General features: G+C 39.0%; 1 protein-coding gene across 1 annotated transcript in view; it reads right to left on the reverse strand.

Annotated features, from left to right (window-relative positions):
• Nucleotides 1-1,087: 1,087 nt before the first annotated feature.
• The window catches only part of hace1 (HECT domain and ankyrin repeat containing E3 ubiquitin protein ligase 1), a 43,909-nt gene continuing 25,298 nt past the window's right edge, over nucleotides 1,088-19,698 (reverse strand). Inside the window, exons 15-24 of the mRNA XM_044207878.1 lie at nucleotides 16,588-16,699; nucleotides 13,280-13,377; nucleotides 13,038-13,125; nucleotides 12,784-12,933; nucleotides 8,713-8,909; nucleotides 7,323-7,454; nucleotides 6,391-6,489; nucleotides 5,378-5,448; nucleotides 5,180-5,293; nucleotides 1,088-3,943 (exon numbers count right to left, since the gene is read on the reverse strand). Coding sequence (XP_044063813.1) covers nucleotides 3,841-3,943; nucleotides 5,180-5,293; nucleotides 5,378-5,448; nucleotides 6,391-6,489; nucleotides 7,323-7,454; nucleotides 8,713-8,909; nucleotides 12,784-12,933; nucleotides 13,038-13,125; nucleotides 13,280-13,377; nucleotides 16,588-16,699 — 1,164 coding nt within the window. The 3' untranslated portion in view covers nucleotides 1,088-3,840. The remainder of the gene's footprint in view (nucleotides 3,944-5,179; nucleotides 5,294-5,377; nucleotides 5,449-6,390; nucleotides 6,490-7,322; nucleotides 7,455-8,712; nucleotides 8,910-12,783; nucleotides 12,934-13,037; nucleotides 13,126-13,279; nucleotides 13,378-16,587; nucleotides 16,700-19,698) is intronic.

Consider the following 19,698-nt stretch of genomic DNA (forward strand, 5'->3'; position numbering starts at 1 on the left):
GCCGCCAGGTGTTTTCAGCCTCGAGTGAGGCTGGTATTACAGCTAGAGGTAGGGCAGAGGGAGCATGTGGGGTCTTCTCCGTATCACTGGCAGAGATTTTTGGAAGATGGCAGGACATCATAGACAGCCTTGATGGTGAAGCATGCTCTGAATGTCACCATTTCCCACAGCTCTTTCAGGAGATCTTTTTCTTCTCTACTCCCTCCCAAATCATCCATTACCCTTGCCTTGCATCTTGTTGCCTCCTCCTGCCGACGTATCTCTTCCACCACAAGCCTGTGTCTCTGAGATGGAGTAGCCTTGTTCCAGGCTGGTGTGAGCTGTTAGTTCCCCCTCTCATGTACATGTAAAGTAGACTGTATATTACTAGTCCTGTACCCTCACCAAATAGAATGGGGAAAATTTTAATTTTAAAAGTTGGTCATAAAAAAGACTTCTTTTATAAATCATGTCACAAGGGACTGAAAATATTGTACCTTGTTTGTGGGAATGACCAATTTATCAAATTGTCTCTTTTATAAATTAAATTCATTAGGTATTCAGTTGCTAATAAGATATTATATATTATTATGGCTATTCTTTGCTTCCATATGTGCTTTCTTTATTCTATTGCTTTATTCTTTTATATTATATTTATTTTATTCAATCCCTTTTAATAGTACTCTAAAGTGTACAGGATTAACATCTCTGTTACAGAGCATTGATTGGGCTTGAGGTTGACGTTGTTTTCTGGAGTAGTATAAATATGCTTCAAAAAGCCATACTAGTCTGATACTGTAACAGGGTGCGGACTGAGGCAGAGGTTGCAGCCAGGTAATGTGCTGCAGCAGATGTTGGACTCGCTGAATGCTGGTTAGAGGCTAATTAACACCAGTAGACCTGCTGGTCTAAACTGGTGACACAACACATCACTCACGCTGCGGCCACATATGTCGGGCACGCAAGACTCTCACACTCACACTCACACACATGGACTGCAAATCAGTTACTCGTACCTTACTCTCAATACCTCCTTTTTGTTCATCCCTGCACAAACATGAGACATGTTTTCCTTTGCAGCTTGCTGGCAACATTACCAAATCACATGCATTGTCAAAACACGTTTTATTGGATAAAATCTCAAAGCACAACATATATTTATTGTAAAATACATTATTTGATAGTGAAGACATTTACATAAATATGTATAAAGGCTCCATTTTCAATAAACATTAACATCATTTTTCAAAAGCATTTGAGGCTAGGCATTCAAGACAATACTGATAGATAGGAAATATTAAATCATTATGTACACTCCCTTTACAAATGAAGGAAAACTTCATGACATTCCCCATCTCTTTTAGAATAAAAACACATTTTCAGCATGCTTGTGTAGGCAAAAATACAAATAAAAGAATGGATTCAAAAGGATTCCAGCTTGTATTTGTTGGCACTGCGAGCCAAACAATTGTCATGTAGATATCTTGTATTGCTCCTTGTGAAAGTATACTAAACAGGGACAAATACAAACAGAAAACTATCACTAAGGAAGATTGCTATTCATTCATGAAGCACAAATATTACTTAAAATACTCACTTAAAAATTGACAAAGAATTTCATATAGTAAACCACATGACATGCATTTTATGCTACAGGGATGGAGGGGCATGTTCATGCAGCTATGTAGACAAATGGAAAACACCTCGGCCATACAGCATGCCCAATACCTACATCATTGTATTTAGTCTACAATTTCTTTTCTGCAAACACATGTTCCATCACAGCTGGATAAGTCCAGTCTTAGATACATTAAAGTCCAAATTACATTAAAACTAAAACTGCTGAGAAATCAATAAGTATTTACCATTGTCGTTCATTTTATTGTGTACTTATTTGGTCAAAATTGTAATAACCCAAAATAAATACAATTTTACCTATTTCCCTGCAATTTCCCCTATATTGGTATTCACCAGTGGGCATGATTTTTTACAGACTGACAATGTCATTACTTAAATTTGATTGTTACAATATCTGTGTGGGTGGGCACAGGACCGTAGCCAGGATTTTAGAAATACTAAGGTATGGAGGTAAGGCATGAATTTACCCCAACCAACACATTTAATTTATTCCGTTAACTGTTCATATATTTTTCCTGTAAAATGATTAACATGAAGGTCTAAGTGCTGTTTAAGGGCCTTTTCACACTTGAAAATAGGAACAAAGGTCCGAACCAAGGTTTGCGTTTTTGTTACATTGTATATATTTGATCCAGTTAGTTTTGGTTTCACATTGCAATTATGCACTAAAGAACTATACATGACATACCTACGACAAAATTTCTGGTAGGGATATACTGAATTTGTATGTTCATCTAAAAGTAGCCAAATTTAAATATATTCAGACATACAGACAAATATTGGAATCAACCCAGTGTAGGGTGGCTGTGGCTCAGGAAATAGAGCGGGTCGTCCACTGATCACACGGTTGGTGGTTCAATCCCCAGCTCCTCCTGTCAACATGACGAAGTGTCCTAGCTCCAGCAGCCTAACAGCCAGTTTTGCGCTCACAGAGTAACTGGTCTAGTCATTTGCTGTCACCACATCTGAACCCATAACAAAAAGACAGCTAACGCTAGATTGACACTCTCCTTTAAATAAGGCAGGAAGAACACAGCAGTGAGTGTGCAGGAGCTGCCAATGACTCAGCAGGGGTTGAAAGAACGTGATCAAAAAGTAACATGTAGTGGGAATCAATGCTAAATTTAGGAAGCTAGACTAAGTAGCTTCCAAGTTAGGCTAACGAGTTTTGAGTCCTCCCAAATGTTGAATGTTGTAGAGGGACAGTTTAAGTCACTAATGGTTGATAACTTAAGCCATGTGGACTTTGTTGTGATAATTTTATCAGTTGTGTACCACAGAAGATGACAGTGTGTCTCCTAGCTTGAGCCTTAGAAGCTGTTTCCACAAATAAAAAAGTTTTATCCTCTTTTGAAAAAGTGGAAAATTTGCACAATAGCTGCAGTTTCGTTATAGTTTATATTTAATTCATAGGGAAACACAAACACATAAACATTCCATTTTTGAGCAGAGCTGAGCAGACTGGTACAGTATGGGTTGGCAGATCTGGTGCCTTTAGTCAGCTGTAGATAAGAAAACGGTATTGAAAACAGTTAAATGCTCAAAATTGGCTCTAAATTCTTGGTCACATTTTTAGTCTTGATTAATTACTTTTTGATCAGGTATTTCCAGAATTTTAATCAGAATTTATTGAATTTCATATTTTTTAGCGCCAATATACAATGATATTTTAGGCAACAATATTCTTCCACCTTTGTATCAACAGTTTGTGTTTGGTCCTTTCCTGTTTCAACATGCACAAAGCCAGGTCCATAAAGAAATGGTTTTCCCAATTGGAACTTCATCGGCCTGACCCCTACCACTGGTTCCATATGGAAAGCTCCTTATTGATATTTGACATTCAGTAAACTTGCATGAATATGTTTTATTGTGATTATTATCCTGTGTTTTAAATAGAATTCATGGTATAAATGCTGTTTTTTCTTAAATAAATGTATGCATGAAAATTGTCAAATTTAAAGATATTAAATTATTATTTGCATAAATTACCAGATACCAGCTTCAATCCAAAAAATAGAAGTTCTAGCACAGGTATGAGTGGAGATCCAGAACCTGTGTTCTCCATTCAATCTGTTGTGCCTCTCCAGCAGCTCATTAATAAGAATCTGGATTTCCCTTTTTTGTACACCAGAAGCAGCGCCTGACTACAAAATGGGTGTCTGTGGAGGAGGGAGTGTTGCATGAGTCTGCAGACACTCACAGCATCAGGAATTGATATGATGTTTACGCCATGGTATACCCGTAGCTCCCACAATGCAGCGCTACCAGCAGCCGGTTTCTCAGGACCTCCTGGCTCGGGTATTCTGGGAGTTTCAGCATATTGATACTGCGGAGAGGAGAAAAAAACAAGGTGGTTGGTCTTGCCGGTGGAGGAGTGCTGATATCTCATACCTATCCAAAAGAATGATCTGCAGCGATATGAATTACCTGTTGCACATTCCGCCATGCAGAGACCTCTCCCTGTTTTAAAACTGTGCCATCAGTATACGAGGATGCCACTACCCAGTGCCAACAACACTGAAGAGACATACTGCCCTCTAGTGCTTAGTAATATTTGTCAAATGTCCCTCAGTTATGTCTGTAGAGTGACTTGTACTGGGTCTGATTGTTTATTCATTCCTTAATCTTTAAGAGGGTCGAGGGGAGAAAGAAAGGGATCATTAGAATGATTAGTTTCTTCCAGTGAAGAATTTAACTACAACTTTGGCAGTACTGTTGAGCCAACACAGTATGATGTATGGCACTGAACCAGGGCTGTAAGACCATTTAAGCTGAGTCTGAGTACAAGTGCTTAGTACAACTTTAAGCACTTTTGAGATCGAGTCAAGACTGAGTACAAAGAAACAAAATAGTGCTCATTTAATATTCTTCATACTGTTGTCTTACTGCTGTTCAATGAGAATCAACTTTGATAGAATTCAATCACTCAGTATAGTCCTTTGGATTTAGAAAAGTTTGAAAAGTGATATGAACAGGAAACAACTAGTGCTCTAGTCTATTCAAATACTGTGTATGCAGAACAGAATCAAGTGGTTTAACTTAGAGGTTGAAAGGTTCATGTTTCTTCAGAAATGCAAATTGAGGTGTTTTATAAGTAACCTTGCCTAAATGTTACATTATTTGTAATTTGTTTGTTTATTAATTGGGATTGCAACTTTCAACAAAAAAATATTTGAGAAAATATTCTGTATTTTACAGGTCCCATAGTTTCTTATAATTTCCTAGGAAGAAACTGATACATAATTGTAAATTCATAGGAAGGTTCCCGGAAACGACAATGTAATTTCGTTCGGTAGGGAAAATGGAGACAGTGTTCAATTGCTATACTTAATATAGTATATATAAAATATATATACTATACAAGAATGGCAAGCGATGGTGGGCAGGAAAGGGAAAAATATATATATCTGACATATCTGAGTCAAAACACCCACAAGACCATGACAAGTTAAGGATAATAGAATAAACATCTCAAAAAAGACTCAAGGTCAGACTCACATACTACAGGCTTGAATAGAACAAAGTCAAGAGAAGGAGACAGACAAAGAAATAGAGTAATTACCAGGTACTAGAGGTAGGCAGTAGATTGGAGGTGTATGGCACTGCAGAAACGGTGAACTTCTGTAAACCACTGCCACCCATCAGGTAGGCAAAGCCACCATGAGGAACCCTGGAACTGATAGAGTAGGATACTTTATTACAATAGACATTCACACATTTTCCTATATCAAGAACCATAGTTGAAATCCAGCAGACAAACCTTCCAGTGACAAACTGAAGCAGAAGAACCCGTTCCTCCTGAGTCAGGCTCTTCACCACCTCCCAGAACCACTGCAAAAAATGCAGACAGATTAGCTAACGAGGTGGTTCTGTTTATCCACAAAGAAGTTATTGCAAATTGACATTAAGACAGTTCTGCTTAACCTGTGGTAGAGTAAAACAGGTCCTGGTACTGAGTATTGTTGGGGAACGTTAAACTATTTCTCCCCAATCAATGATCTCCAATATCACCTTTATCTTCTTTCTAAAGAAATTAGTTATTTTGAACTTTGTGGTATTTTCACTTTAACAATTAATCACATCACTGAACACAGACACTGCCCTCATATGCTATTTGGTTGTTTTTAACTATGTTCAAAATGTAAAATGATGCAAATGTTCAAAGTGCTGAAAAAACTGAAAACGAAAGCATGAAGGAGGATGATAAACAAGAGTTTTAAGAAGCACCTGTCAGGGGTTATATCCAGATTCTGGCACATTTTAGAATTCAAAGTTTTAGAAATTAAGCAAAGCTGATGAATAAAATCTGTGTAAACTCTGTCATGCCAATGTCACATATAGTGGTAAAGATCCAACGTGTGGGCACATCTGACCTCATGTTTTACCTGCTGTCAGACTGTGGGAACATAATCTGCACTGAAAATTAGAAACATATAGACTAACAGTTTAGAGTTTGATGACACATTGCATTCCTTATGGAATATATAATTCTGCTCTTGTGGTGCAGAACTATCCAGGAAAGTACCAGTCAACTGTTCTTTATAGTCTGACATTTAAAAATTTTTACTCCCGCATTGCTTGGTAAATGTTGCTTTCCTTGAATTCTTTTCAAACTAATCCATAAATGCAATAAGGTAGCAACCTGTGCCTAAGGTTTGTACAACCTAACTGGTAAACATCAATGTCACTAAAAACCCAGATGATTCAAATGAAACATAAGTGTTTAGTCTTAAAGGATTCAGTCCAAGTCAGGCTGGTAGAAGAAGAGCACACCTGGATGACTGGCTCCTGAGGGTCGTATCCACTGGTGTAATCAGTGTTCCTGCACCAATCCTGCACATCGATCTCTGGCATCCCTGACAGCAGGAGCTCCTGCACACACACACACGCAGAAAAACGCATTTTAAAAATAGTAACAGCATAAATCCCACAGTTTTAGGGTTAATCAACTAATGTTGTCCACCTCTGATACGATGCAGTTTGATTCCTAAACTGGTTACCTAAGGATAGTCCTTTACCTGCATTGATTCTTAGGGTTGCACAGATCTGACTTTTTCCCTCACGATACCGATTTCGATACCTCAACTCAGAGTATCTGCCAACACTGAGTACTGATCTGATAACAGTGCTCTCTTTTTCTCACATTTAAAATCTGTGAACCGCACTATGTAGAACTCATTTCAATAATTTTTAATTAAATTTTTTTTAACCTGAGGTCAGGAATGCTGTGGCACTGAGTTGGCCGTCTGCCGTGAATAAAACTGTAACTGACAGTGGAAACGCAGATTTTTTTGTAATGACACTGATAGGTCTGTCACAATTATTACATAATTGCGATTATTTCAGCTGACCTTTCGACAAAACAGGCTGTTCAGTTGTCAGCTGCCCTGCAATGACAGCATGGCCGAGGCAACAAATCCACGTTGGGATAATCATCATGCTACACTATTGATCTTCACAAGAGTGAGGACATAAAAGCTGCCGATACACACAGAAAAAAACCCTCTAATGGAGTTGGAAAAAAGGGAGGGGCTTCAAGGTGACACAACCCCCCCACCAGACATGGCTAATCAATGCCTGCATCAGAGCTGCGCAGGCAGGCAGGCGGAGGGGAACAAGGAGAATACTAACTGTAAAAGATGATGGATGAGAGGAGGAGGAGGAAAAGTATTGTAAGACAGGGAGGTCAGAGGAGGATGACTAACCAATTCATATTCGTCGAAAAGCTGGATGAGCGAGGGAGGAATGAAGGTGTGGAATCCTTGCAGGAAGGCATTTATCTGAGGTTGGATGGCTCGCGTCATCCTCAGCTCCGTCACCAGCTGGACGTACTCAGCCTGAGAGAAGACACACATACACACACACACACACACACAGATCACAGTCCTCAAGAAATACTGATGGACAAGAGAAAGAGACAGAGCTCATACATAGTTATTCTTTCTGCTCCTGTTAGACTGTTCTCTCCTTTACAAGACAGTGCCATCTGCAGGAACACTGCAGTACTGCACTCTAATTAGGACTCTTCCAGGCAATAAACTGGAGGAGAGAGATCAATCGCTCATAGGAGACCAACTACGGATGAATATACTAGAGGGGCCATTCATTAACGCCACCTTCAACCACAGTGCTGCAGCCTGAGACCACAAAAATAGTGATAGTGAATAAAAGTCTATAACTACAACTCAATGTCCAATGTTCTCATCGGGGTTTTAACAGCTGGGTGACATTGCTTAAATTAATGTCACAATATTATAAAAATAAGAGTATTTTTCAGATCATCTATAAAATTTGACTGACTTTTAAAAAGCCTAGTATTTTAACTAAACTGCTAAACACTAAAACAAACTAAACTGCAAATATTCCGGTGCCTGGCTATTTAAGTATTTATACACGTTACCTGCTGCTAAATATTTAACCTTACTATCGTAGAAAAGGTTTCAGTCGTAGTCATCTGGACACTGTTTTCAGAATCAAGACGTTTCGGCTCCCATCCGGAAGTCATTCTCAATTGTGAAAAAATGGGACGGGAACTAGAAATTTAAGCTACTCTGTGTTACATAAGCCCTGCCCTCAGGAAGGAATCTGCTTGAGTATCTGTTAATAGCTAGTTTCACCTGAAACTGACCTAATAGTTTCCAAGATGGCCCAGTAATCAGTAATCAGGCCTATTGTTTTCTGGCTGCATCAGAGCATTGCTCTCAGTGAAACTGAGAAGAATCAAAAGAATCAATGTCTCCTTGATTTTTTTCTTTTTTGTGAACAGTGCATTTATAAGAAAAAAGCACATAAAAAATGTACATAATTTTGCATAGTAGAATTTAGTTTTTCTTTATTTCCCACCCCAATAAACATCTCATGACCCTTTATGGGGGACCCAAGCACCAGGATGAGAAACACTATTCTGATGGGTCTGTCTCTATTGTACCTATATTTAGTATCAAATTATAGATTTTCTCCAGTTAAAAATAAAAACTTTTAGGAATTATTTAAAAAATATGTAAAATAAAGTGTTACCACCTAGCACTGAGCTTCCTCCTTTCACCAAACAAACAAGTTATGTTGACAATGCGTGACATCATCCCTCTGACTGACCTTGTTGTCCTGGGTGACCAGGATGCTGGTCCCTCCGGGTTTGAGTGGCACTTCTTCCATCGCCCCGAACACGTCCGTCTCTACAGAGAAGGTGAGCTCCAGACCCAGATCGCTGATGTCGTTGTCCAGGATCCACTGCAGGTTCTTAGCATACTCTGGATCGATGGACGACACGTCCTGGTAGTTCACTGGGATACCTAGAAAACACACACACACACACATTCAATATAGTACAGAAAGTCATGATCACTGGATGCAAGATATTATATTATACTAGACCTGAAGGACATAATGCTCTAAAAATGTCAGCCAAATTTTAAATATTTGAATATATAATTTCTTAAAATATATAACAAAGCTGATAGTGGTATAGGATTATCATTTATTATAAATTATATAAGAAATAAAATATAAAAAAAAATAATAATTAACACCAGAATAATGCTAATACTGCTATGCGTAGTGACATACTTGTCTGGGATTTGTTGGGTCTCTGTAAATAATATTATAGAGAGTACGGTCTAGACCTGCTCTATAGGAAAAGTGCAATGAGATAACTTCTGTTATGAAATGGCGCTACATAAATAAAATTGTGCTGTGGTTGTGGTTGCGTGGGGTTTGGGGATCCTCCTCCAATTTGATGTTATCTGACTTAAAAACTATGCATTTTCCCATAATTTTAGACTATTATCATTACAATATTTATTTTTTAAAAACCACACAGGTTGTAGTCACATCAAACTCAATTAGCAAGAAAAAAAGTGAAACAAATATGCTCACTGATAAAGTAAGCAGGTTATCCTTAAGTAATCCGTCACATTTTTGTGAGTGATTGCACTGTGTTCCATAAATAATAATCACAAAATAACATTGGTTAAACAAGGCTTATAGTGAAGCTATATGAACTGCGATTTGCTCATCCTCCCAAAGTCAGGGTGAATCCATAACCAACTGTAGAGGTGGGTATCGTTAGGACTGTATCGTAGAAAAGGTTTCAGTCGTAGTCATCTGGACCTTTTCTACGATAGAACACTCCTGGACGAATGAGGGACTACACCGTCTTGTTAGGACTGTATCTTTATCTTATCCATACTCTAATCGGCCTTATTAACAATACTCTTACCGGTTCTTTTTCATTACTAAATAATTGTTTGGTTTTTTAATTATGATTTAAAAAATAATAATAAATTCAGAACAGGATAAGAATGTATTTATATTTTAAATATAACAAAATATTATTTCTAGAGCAGCAACAGTAAAGTCACTATATACACTCAATAATATTTTAGTGGAAACAAATCTAAAATGTCAGTAAAATAAATAGCCTAATATTCTTGACATCAAAATACTGAGTGAAGTTTAGAAAGAATGAAGAACACAGACATCAGTCAGGAGGAGGCAGGACTGATACTGGAGGACCTCCTGTCCTCTGTCCTCCCCCCTCTGCTGCAAGTAGCCTACCGCTTGTAGCGAGAGGGGGGCTGGTTTGAAGGGGGGCTGCCATCTCAGCCAGCAGCTAAGTTTACAAGAATTTGCCAAATTTTAAGATTTGTGGCAAACACAGTTAGGCACATAAATAGCCAGAAACATTATTTGTTGTTTTTTTACAGTCTATGGGAACAACGTGCAACGGTGATTTTGTTTTTCATATCGTACAAGATGCAACACTGGCAAGACAGTGAGGTGAGAGAGCTTCTCCTGATTCGAGGGGACGAGGAAATAAGGAGACAGGTTACTAATGTTAATGTTACCACCATTACATTGTCACTGGCTTCCATGCTGCTTTCTACTGTTTACTAACCCTGTTTACCGGCATGTTTGTGACATCGAACATGACACATCAGAAAAATAACAAAAACAGAAAGGCAAACTCATCTACTGACAATGGGAAAGGAGTCAATCGCTTATTTTTAGAGGGTTTACCCATGTCTAAAAAACCTTTAGATATGCACTTTTGGTGTAAAAAGGGTATTAGTCAACAGGTTTTCAACAAAAATATCTCTATGAATGGACAGAGGAGAATGTCAGTGTTCCAGGGATATAATAACCATGTTGATAGGACATTCTCAGCTTTAGTAATGTACAAAAAATGTATTCTCTTATTTCCATTTTGGATAAATGTGATTAGATTTTTGTGATTCCCAGAAGCTATGGTTGGTGTGAACCGGAAATATAATGTCATCATGGAGTCAGTGAAAGTCATGCTGACTTAGGTTACTAGCAGTTCCTCTGTGTACTGTACCCATATACAGACAACAATCACCTGTTGATTACTGTTGATACTGGAGAACATGTCTAGCTTTGTGATTTTGAGGCAAGATCTGAAGTTATCTGGAGGGTCTTTTTTATATAATTGCTAATTTGATTCAACTATCACCAGAAAGAGGAAGTCACGCTTATTCCAGAAGTGTGTGTATGATGCATATGTGTTCCAGTTCCATTTGAGTTGAGGTGATCTTTTATGTAATCTGTGTTAAGCAAATTTAAAGGGTTAAATGAAGATGACCCCGTCTGACCCTTATGTTGGGACTCCACAGATGAATTCATTCATTTGTGTGATTTTAACTGAATTTTTGTTAGGACAGAATTAGACCTCAGCATTCCAGCAATCAGCAATCCCAAGAGAATTGAATGCAGCATTCCAGCCACCATTGGTCAGTCTGACCAGTGACCCGTGATGTCACCAGGTCAATAAAAGGGGTCAGCTGCCACTGTTCAGTCTCTTTTCTCCACTCTTCTCTGTACGCCGGGCCTGATGGTTCGCTGAACCTCAGAGTGGTCTGCTCAGTGCAGATCCACCAACGAAAGGATAAAGGATTAGGCCACAACACAAGCGCCTGTCTTTGTCTTAAGATTTCTGGTTAGCTCACCGCTAAACGAGAGTAAGCAAGCTCTCTTTCCTCCTGACTTCATCTCCAGCACTTCTGCTCAGCAACAGCTGTTACCGCTGTGTAAACTGCTTGGAGCAGAAACACAGAACTCTCTTTCTTTCACCACAGCGTTGCGAGAGCCTTCGTAAGATTTCTGCAACAAAGTTTAGCACCAACGGTTGCCCCACACACTCTGCTAGCTAACTTTAAGAACTGACTTTGAGGAAAACCACCGGGGCCTCCATCTGCACAACGGACTGCACAGCACGGTTTTCTCCAATCGGAACCAACATTCTTCCCTGCCTGGCTCATACAACGGGACCGCCAGATAATCACAGCTTCAAAGCAACTTCTTCCTTTACGGACTGGTAACATAACCACCGAACATATAACTGGGCATTACATAGCTTCACATAGCTTAACAGTGTACTTGGCTAAGCACAGAACTGTGTTACTTTGTGAATGCATATGTATTGATTTGGTTCATTGAGTTTTATTGTTGTGATGTTAGGTTAATTTGGTAGCTACATGCTAAGTTGATGTTAGTGATGTTCACAAAGACACAGGGTCTTGCATACAACTAACTATCCTCTTTCTATCCTGGCACTGTTGATCCTATACAGATCACATATCCACCCCAATTTGACTTTAAACAGAGCCACACTAACATACATGATCTGGCTGCCATTTTGAGTTAGATTTATTTTGCTTGCCGCTATTTTGAATTAACTTTATTTGCCACCATTTGGGATTCCCTCCACACACACCCTTTGTCCTGTAGTTTAGTGCATTTTGAGTTAGTCTTCATATTGTGTCTTTTTGCTTTTATTATCTTTTAATAAATGCTTGTGTAAAATTATGATGGTTTCTTTAATGTTACACAAGAGGGATTAATTTACCAACCTCTTCTATGCTGAACTCCAAATCCTTCAACCTACTAGCTATTGGTGGTAATTCTGGTTATAGTTATATAGCTATTATTAATCTGAGTTCCAAATTGATAGTTTAGTATATTATATGATAATCAATTGACTGGCAATCATTTCTCTTCTTTAAGAAGACTGGTGCCCCCGAGGACTTAATTAAAGTCATTATTTATGATTATTGTTGATAATTTTGATAGCGAAATTTAATTGATTGCACCTACACAATTTGGTGTTAATGCCAACACTTGTCTACAAATATGCCTGTGCTCGTTTACCCAGTATATGTTTGTAGAAGGAGCGGGTGAAGTAGATGTTGACCAGATGTCGGTGGTAGAGAGCCAGACCGAGGATCTGACCTGCGAACCGAAAGTAGTTCAGGTGGTCTGGGTTCACTGAGGAGTTACTGTTGGGCTGAAAAGTGGTACCTGTAGATTACACACGCACACACACAAACACACACCTTCATTCTTCATGATAAAGTTCTGTTTGTCACACTGAATGTTATCACAGTAAGCAAAAAGTTATGTACCATCAGCTGACTGAGTGAACAGAGCATAGTCTGGGTTGATGATCTCATTGGACAGGATGTCAAACCACTCCCGAACCACACCCTGGCCCTGAAACACCCAGAAAAGTTCAACATAACTCACTACAATGCACCATGGGACTGGAGTATTGCCTCTTCCATCAGCTGATAGCTGAAACAGGCCAACAGAAAAGAAGTTTTATTACTGAGAACTCATGCAGTGCCATGTGAATTTAGAAACCCACCATCCCCTCCTCGCCATGGAAGCGAACAGCGATGCCCTGTTTGAGTTTCTCGTTGGTGGACTTGGAAACCATCTCACAGCTACTCCTGAATATGGAGTCTGTTAGTGAGATAGAAAAACAGAATTAGTATACTGTCTAACAAAACTTTAAGGAGAAAAAGATGGGGAGAACAGATGGGAAATGTGGTGGTCAGGGTTAAAGCTACATACTTTCTGTTGTCTTGTTTATAGACAGGATAAACTCCGTTTAGGAACTGACAATTTATTGACACTGCTTTTTGGCATACATCCACACTCTGTATAACTTGACATTGTATCACTTTATCACACAACTTTGCACCAAGCAGCATCTTTATTTTTGCAGTTGGATCCTACTACTCTCCCATCCACAGTGGATGTTGTTGGAAATCATTTGTGGGAACAACAGATAATCTAGACAATACCCAGATAAATGTAAACTCTTAAAGTTTACAATTTCTGGGGGGAAAAGTGACACTTGGTACATTGGTTGGTGCTCTAATAAGGTATGTAATTTAACACTTTCTTGATCACTATACTTTTTTATACAAATCTTAAGTCACAAGATTTCTATATTTATCTTTTGAATGTTGAATGTGTATAATGAAGGTTCTTCTTGTCATTCCATATGTTGGGACCACTGGCACTCCACTAGTTGAATTCATTCATTTGTGGGACTTTAACTGAACTGTATTAGGAGACTGCATGCTCTTTTGTTCTCTAAACAAAGGAGCACCATTGATCTCAGTCTCCCAGAATCCCTGGAGGCGTGAACTTTCCCTATGGAACTATCTTTCAGCTCCGAGTGGTCTGAACTGTGACCCGGGATGTCACCAGTGTATAATAAAAGGGGGTCAGCAGTCATTGTTCTTTCTCTTTCTCCTGGAATCCATCACTGCAGACAGCTGTGGCTGTCTCCCTCTCAGCGTGTGGCCTGCAGCACACACACTGCAGAACTGAAAACTCTCTCTTACAGCAGCTTTTCGAGGACCAGACGGAGCAACAGGTTCCTTCATCTGCACAAACGGACTGCACAGCAAAGACTTTCTTCAATCAGAACCAACATTCTTCCCTGCCTGGTTCATTCAAACGGAACCACCAGATAATAATGGCAACTTCAAAGCAACTTCTTCCTTTACGGACTGGTAACGTAACCACTGAACCTATAACTGGGCATTACATAGCTTCACAGAGTATACAGCTAAGCACAGAACTGTGTTACTTTTGTGAATATATATGTATTGATTTGGTTCATTGAGTTTTATTGTTGTGATGTGTTTTCATGGTTAATTTGGTAGCCAAATTTGCTTTGTTCATCTTTTAATACAATGGTGTGAAAAAGTGTTTGCCCCTTCTTGACTTTGTTTTTTTTTTTGCTTGTTTGTCACACTTAAACGTTTCAGATCATCAAACAAATTTAAATATTAGTCAAAGATAACACAAGTAAACACAAAATGCAGTTTTTAAATGAAGGTTGTGTATTATTAAGGGAAAACAAAATCCAAACCTACATGACCCTGTGTGAAATAGTGATTGCCCCCTAAACCTAATAACTGGTTGGGCCACCCTTAGCAGCAACAACTGCAATCAAGCGTTTGCGATAACTTGCAATGAGTCTTTTACAGCGCTGTGGAGGAATTTTGGCCCACTCATCTTTGCAGAATTGTTGTAATTCAGCCACATTGGAGGGTTTTCGAGCATAAGCTGCCTTTTTAAGGTCATGCCACAGCATCTCAATAGGATTCAGGTCAGGACTTTGACTAGGCCACTCCAAAGTCTTTATTTTGTTCTTCTTCAGCCATTCAGAGGTGGACTTGCTGGTGTGTTTTGGACCATTGTCCTGTTGCAGAACCCAAATTCGCTTTAGCTTGAGGTCACGAACAGATGGCCAGACATTCTCCTTTAGGAGGTTTTGGTAGACAGCAGATTTCATGGTTCTATTTATCACAGCAAGTCTTCCAGGTCCTGAAGCAGCAAAACAGCCCCAGACCATCACACTACCACCACCATATTTTACTGTTGGTATGATGTTCTTTTTCTGAAACGCGGTGTTACTTTTACGCCAGATGTAATGGGAGACACACCTTCCAAAAAGTTCAACTTTTGTCTTGTCAGTCCACAGAGTATTTTCCCAAAAGTCTTGGGGATCATCAAGATGTTTTCTAGTAAAAATGAGATGAGTCTTAATGTTCTTTTTGCTCAGCAGTGGTTTTTGTCTTGGAGCTCTGCCATGCAGGCCATTTTTGCCCAGCCTCTTTCTTATGGTGGAGTCATAAACACTGACCTTAACTGAGGCAAGTTCTTTGGATGTTGTTGTGGGGTCTCTGAATGGTCTCTGAATTCTAAGTTGAGCTCCAAATCCTTCAGTGTACTAGCTATTAATGGTAACTTTGGTTATAGTTTTTAATTTAATTATTAATCTGAGGTTCAAATTGATAGTTTAGTATATTATATGAGACTACACAATTTGGTGCCCTTTTAACCATTGTAAATCCCAACACATAGTTATTATGTCTTAGTTATAATCCTCAAGATGTTCATTATATTAAAATAATGCAGAAGACAACAGTTAGAGCTGCGTTTTTGACAGTAGCTGCTTAAGACATGTTTGCTGCCCCCACTGGCCAATGTCATTTTGAACAAAACTCTGGAATCTGTTTTATCAAATTGTACTCGCTGTGACCACCAGTGGTGTCACCAAATCAACTGGGATTGAGATCAAAGAATTAAAATGTTGTTAAGACCAACATTAGTACTGCATAAAAATGCAGCCCCCTCATTCATTTCAATTATGCCACTGTGTTGGCACAGCAGAGATGCCAACAGTGCATTATGTTAGCTAACATGCAAGTAGGCATTCCTGGTACATTACTCTACAAAATGATTGCAGCAGTGACAACGTACTATGAGATGTCTCATAGTATTATAAGCCCTCAAACTTATGGCTTTATTACTCAAACCAGCCTTTCTTAATCACTTTTCATCATCTCACATTTACCTGCATAAAACACCCACGCTAAAGTAGGCCTTTGCATTTTTTAAATTCAGTGCCTAAAAAAAAGCATGCCTTAACCTGCATGAAGCAGCTGCAAATCAAATTAATAAGACTTTCAGTGAGGAATCACACTATATGTTCACACTGTACCAACAACTGGCACATATTCACCTTCAAAAACTCATTGTGTGAAGCCAGACAACATTACACTGGAGTGTAAGTGTAACTGGACTTTGGCGTGATCTTCACTTTATACATGAACAGTGGAAGTGTATGGTGGTGAGGACATTTTGTACCTCTGTGGATGAGCAGGATGTCATTCTCGTTGACCGGACGATGAACCATGTCTGAGTCTGGCTGGCCGGCCAGCAGATGCTCATAGAACCACTCACAGCGATCCTTGAAGGGCTAAGGGAGAAAACAAGACTTCATCCCACAGTACACAGCACTTCCCTAAACTAATTACCACTTCTCTGTGCTTTCAACTCTCAGATTGTGGATTTTTCAGTCTCAACCGATGGCTCCGAAGGCCTTCAGTGCTGAAATACTCATCTGTAATACAGAGATGAGGCTGGGGTCTATTTGCATAATATATCCCTTTGTTCTCTAAGCGTACGAGGGGAGGTATCAGGAGATGAAATCAAATTCACCAGGTTAAAGTCTGTAATTAAAACAAGGGCCTACTCCCAGGCGAGCCATAATCCATGGGTAACAAGGCTCGAATGCTGCAGCTCTTATATATGAATACTGAAGATTGAGTGAACAGCACACAACTCGAAGCAGCAGTTAAAATTTATGAAGCTGTATAAATGGAACTTAAGACAAGTGTTATCGTCATGATTGTAACACCGTTAAATGATCTTGAAGTGAAGACAGGGGACTTTCAAAGTCACTTTCCATAAAGTCCCTGAAGATATGAAGACATAAAGACTAAAAGGGACTAAGAGCCACTTGTCAAAGTAGAAAATAAAGAATAAGGTAAATACTTTTGCAGTTGCAGTGCATACAAGAGAGACAAATCAAGCGGCGTAGGTTGATGGGAGACATTTTATGTATTTTATAAAGTTTGGGAGCTAATAAATGATTTTAGAAGGTACTGACTCTTGATTAGCTTGACAGGGTACACCTAAGTGAGAACCTTTAATAAAAATAAGGGTTGCCATGCTGAGAGAAGAGCTGAAAAAAAGATGGACACATATGGACTATAATTTAGGAATACAACATTCCCACTTTTGACCTGAACTACCAACAGATACTGAGCTGTACCAGTGAAGCATGTACCAGAGTGATCAGACTGTGAGGTTGAGAAAGACAACCAGCAGTAAGGCTTGTGAAATACTTGCCTTTTACTAGAGCCCGACCAATAACTTAGAAAAGTTGATACAGTGGTGTGAAAAAGTGTTTGCCCCCTTCCTGATTTTTTTGCACGTTTGTCACACTTAAATGTTTCAGATCATCAAACTGAAATTTAAATATTAGTCAGAGATAACACAAGTAAACACAAAATGCAGTTTTTAAATGAAGGTTGTGTATTATTAAGGGAAAACAAAATCCAAACCTACATGGCCCTGTGTGAAATAGTGATTGCCTCCTAAACCTAATAACTGGTTGGGCCACCCTTGGCAGCAACAACTGCAAGTGTTTGCGATAACTTGCAATGAGTCTTTTACAGCGCTGTGGAGGAATTTTGACCCACTCATCTTTGCAGAATTGTTGTAATTCAGCCACATTGGAGGGTTTTCGAGCACGAACTGCCTTTTTAAGGTCATGCCACAGTATCTCAATAGGATTCAGATCAGGACTTTGACTAGGCCACTCCAAAGTCTTCATTTTGTTCTTCTTCAGCCATTCAGAGGTGGACTTGCTGGTGTGTTTTGGATCATTCTCCTGCTGCAGAACCCAAATTCGCTTCAGCTTGAGGTCTTGAACAGATGGCCGGACATTCTCCTTCAGGAGATTTTGGTAGACAGCAGAATTCATGGTTCTATTTATCACAGAAAGTCTTCCAGGTCCTGAAGCAGCAAAACAGCCCCAGACCATCACACTACCACCACCACATTTTACTGTTGGTATGATGTTCCTTTTCTGAAATGCGATGTTACTTTTACGCCAGATGTAATGGGAGACACACCTTCCAAAAAGTTCAACTTTTGTCTCGTCAGTCCACAGAGTATTTTCCCAAAAGTCTTGAGGATCATCAAGATGTTTTCTGGTAAAAATGAGACGAGCCTTAATGTTCTTTTTGCTCAGCAGTGGTTTTCGTCTTGGAACTCTGCCATGCAGGCCATTTTTGCCGAGTCTTCTGCAGTTCTTTGGACGTTGTTGTGGGGTATTTTGTGAAGTCTTGGATGAGTCGTCGCTGCGCTCTTGGGGTAATTTTGGTCGGCCGGCCACTCCTGGGAAGGTTCACCACTGTTCCATGTTTTCGGCATTTGTTTTCGCCATCTCACTGTGGTTCGCTGGAGTCCCAAAGCTTTAGAAATGGCTTTATTACCTTTTCCAGACTGATAGATCTCAATTACTTTCTTTCTCATTTGTTCATGAATTTCTTTGGATCTCGGCATGATGTCTAGCTTTTGAAGAACTTTTAAGTCTACTTCACTTTGTCTGGCCGGTCCTATTTAAGTGGGTGTCGCTAGAGAAATTGAACTCAGGTGTGATAAACCACAGTTATGTTTTAACGGGGGGGGGGGGCAATCACTATTTCACACAGGGCCATTTAGGTTTGGATTTTGTTTTCCCTTAATAATACACAACCTTCATTTAAAAACTGCATTTTGTGTTTACTTGTGTTATCTTTGACTAATATTTAAATTTGTTTGATGATCTGAAACATTTAAGTGTGACAAACATCCAAAAAAAAAAAAAAAAAAAAAAAAAGAAATCAGGAAGGAGGCACACACTTTTTTACACCACTGTATATCAGCTAATGTAATATATTAGCTTATCACTGATGCATCACTATCAGCATGCATGCTGGCTGATAACTAACAAGAAATCGCAGCAAAGAAAAGTCAAAGACATGAGATAATTATAGCTCGATCGACACTGGAGGCCAATAAAGATTTCAATACTTTTACTACTAAAATAATAAAATCTGATTATCATATCGCTACTCTTTTTTATTATATAAACATATAAAATAAACATTTTTGATATGTCTTTAATTTCTTTTGTAAAGAATTGTGACAATAATGTGTACAGAGTGGGACATTTTACACTTGAAAAACCAACTTGTCCGATTCACATTCTGCAACTATCGTTTATTCTCATTACTGATCAATCTGCCTATTATTTTTTTAGATTTACTGAATACTTGTTTAGTCTATAAAATTCCCAGCACATTCCCAGTCAAAGGTGATGTCTTGACGTGTCTTGTTTTAGTCACATCTGTGGCTAAAACATCT

Source organism: Siniperca chuatsi, linkage group LG9 (genome assembly GCF_020085105.1).
Source record: "Siniperca chuatsi isolate FFG_IHB_CAS linkage group LG9, ASM2008510v1, whole genome shotgun sequence".
NCBI lineage: Eukaryota > Metazoa > Chordata > Actinopteri > Centrarchiformes > Sinipercidae > Siniperca > Siniperca chuatsi.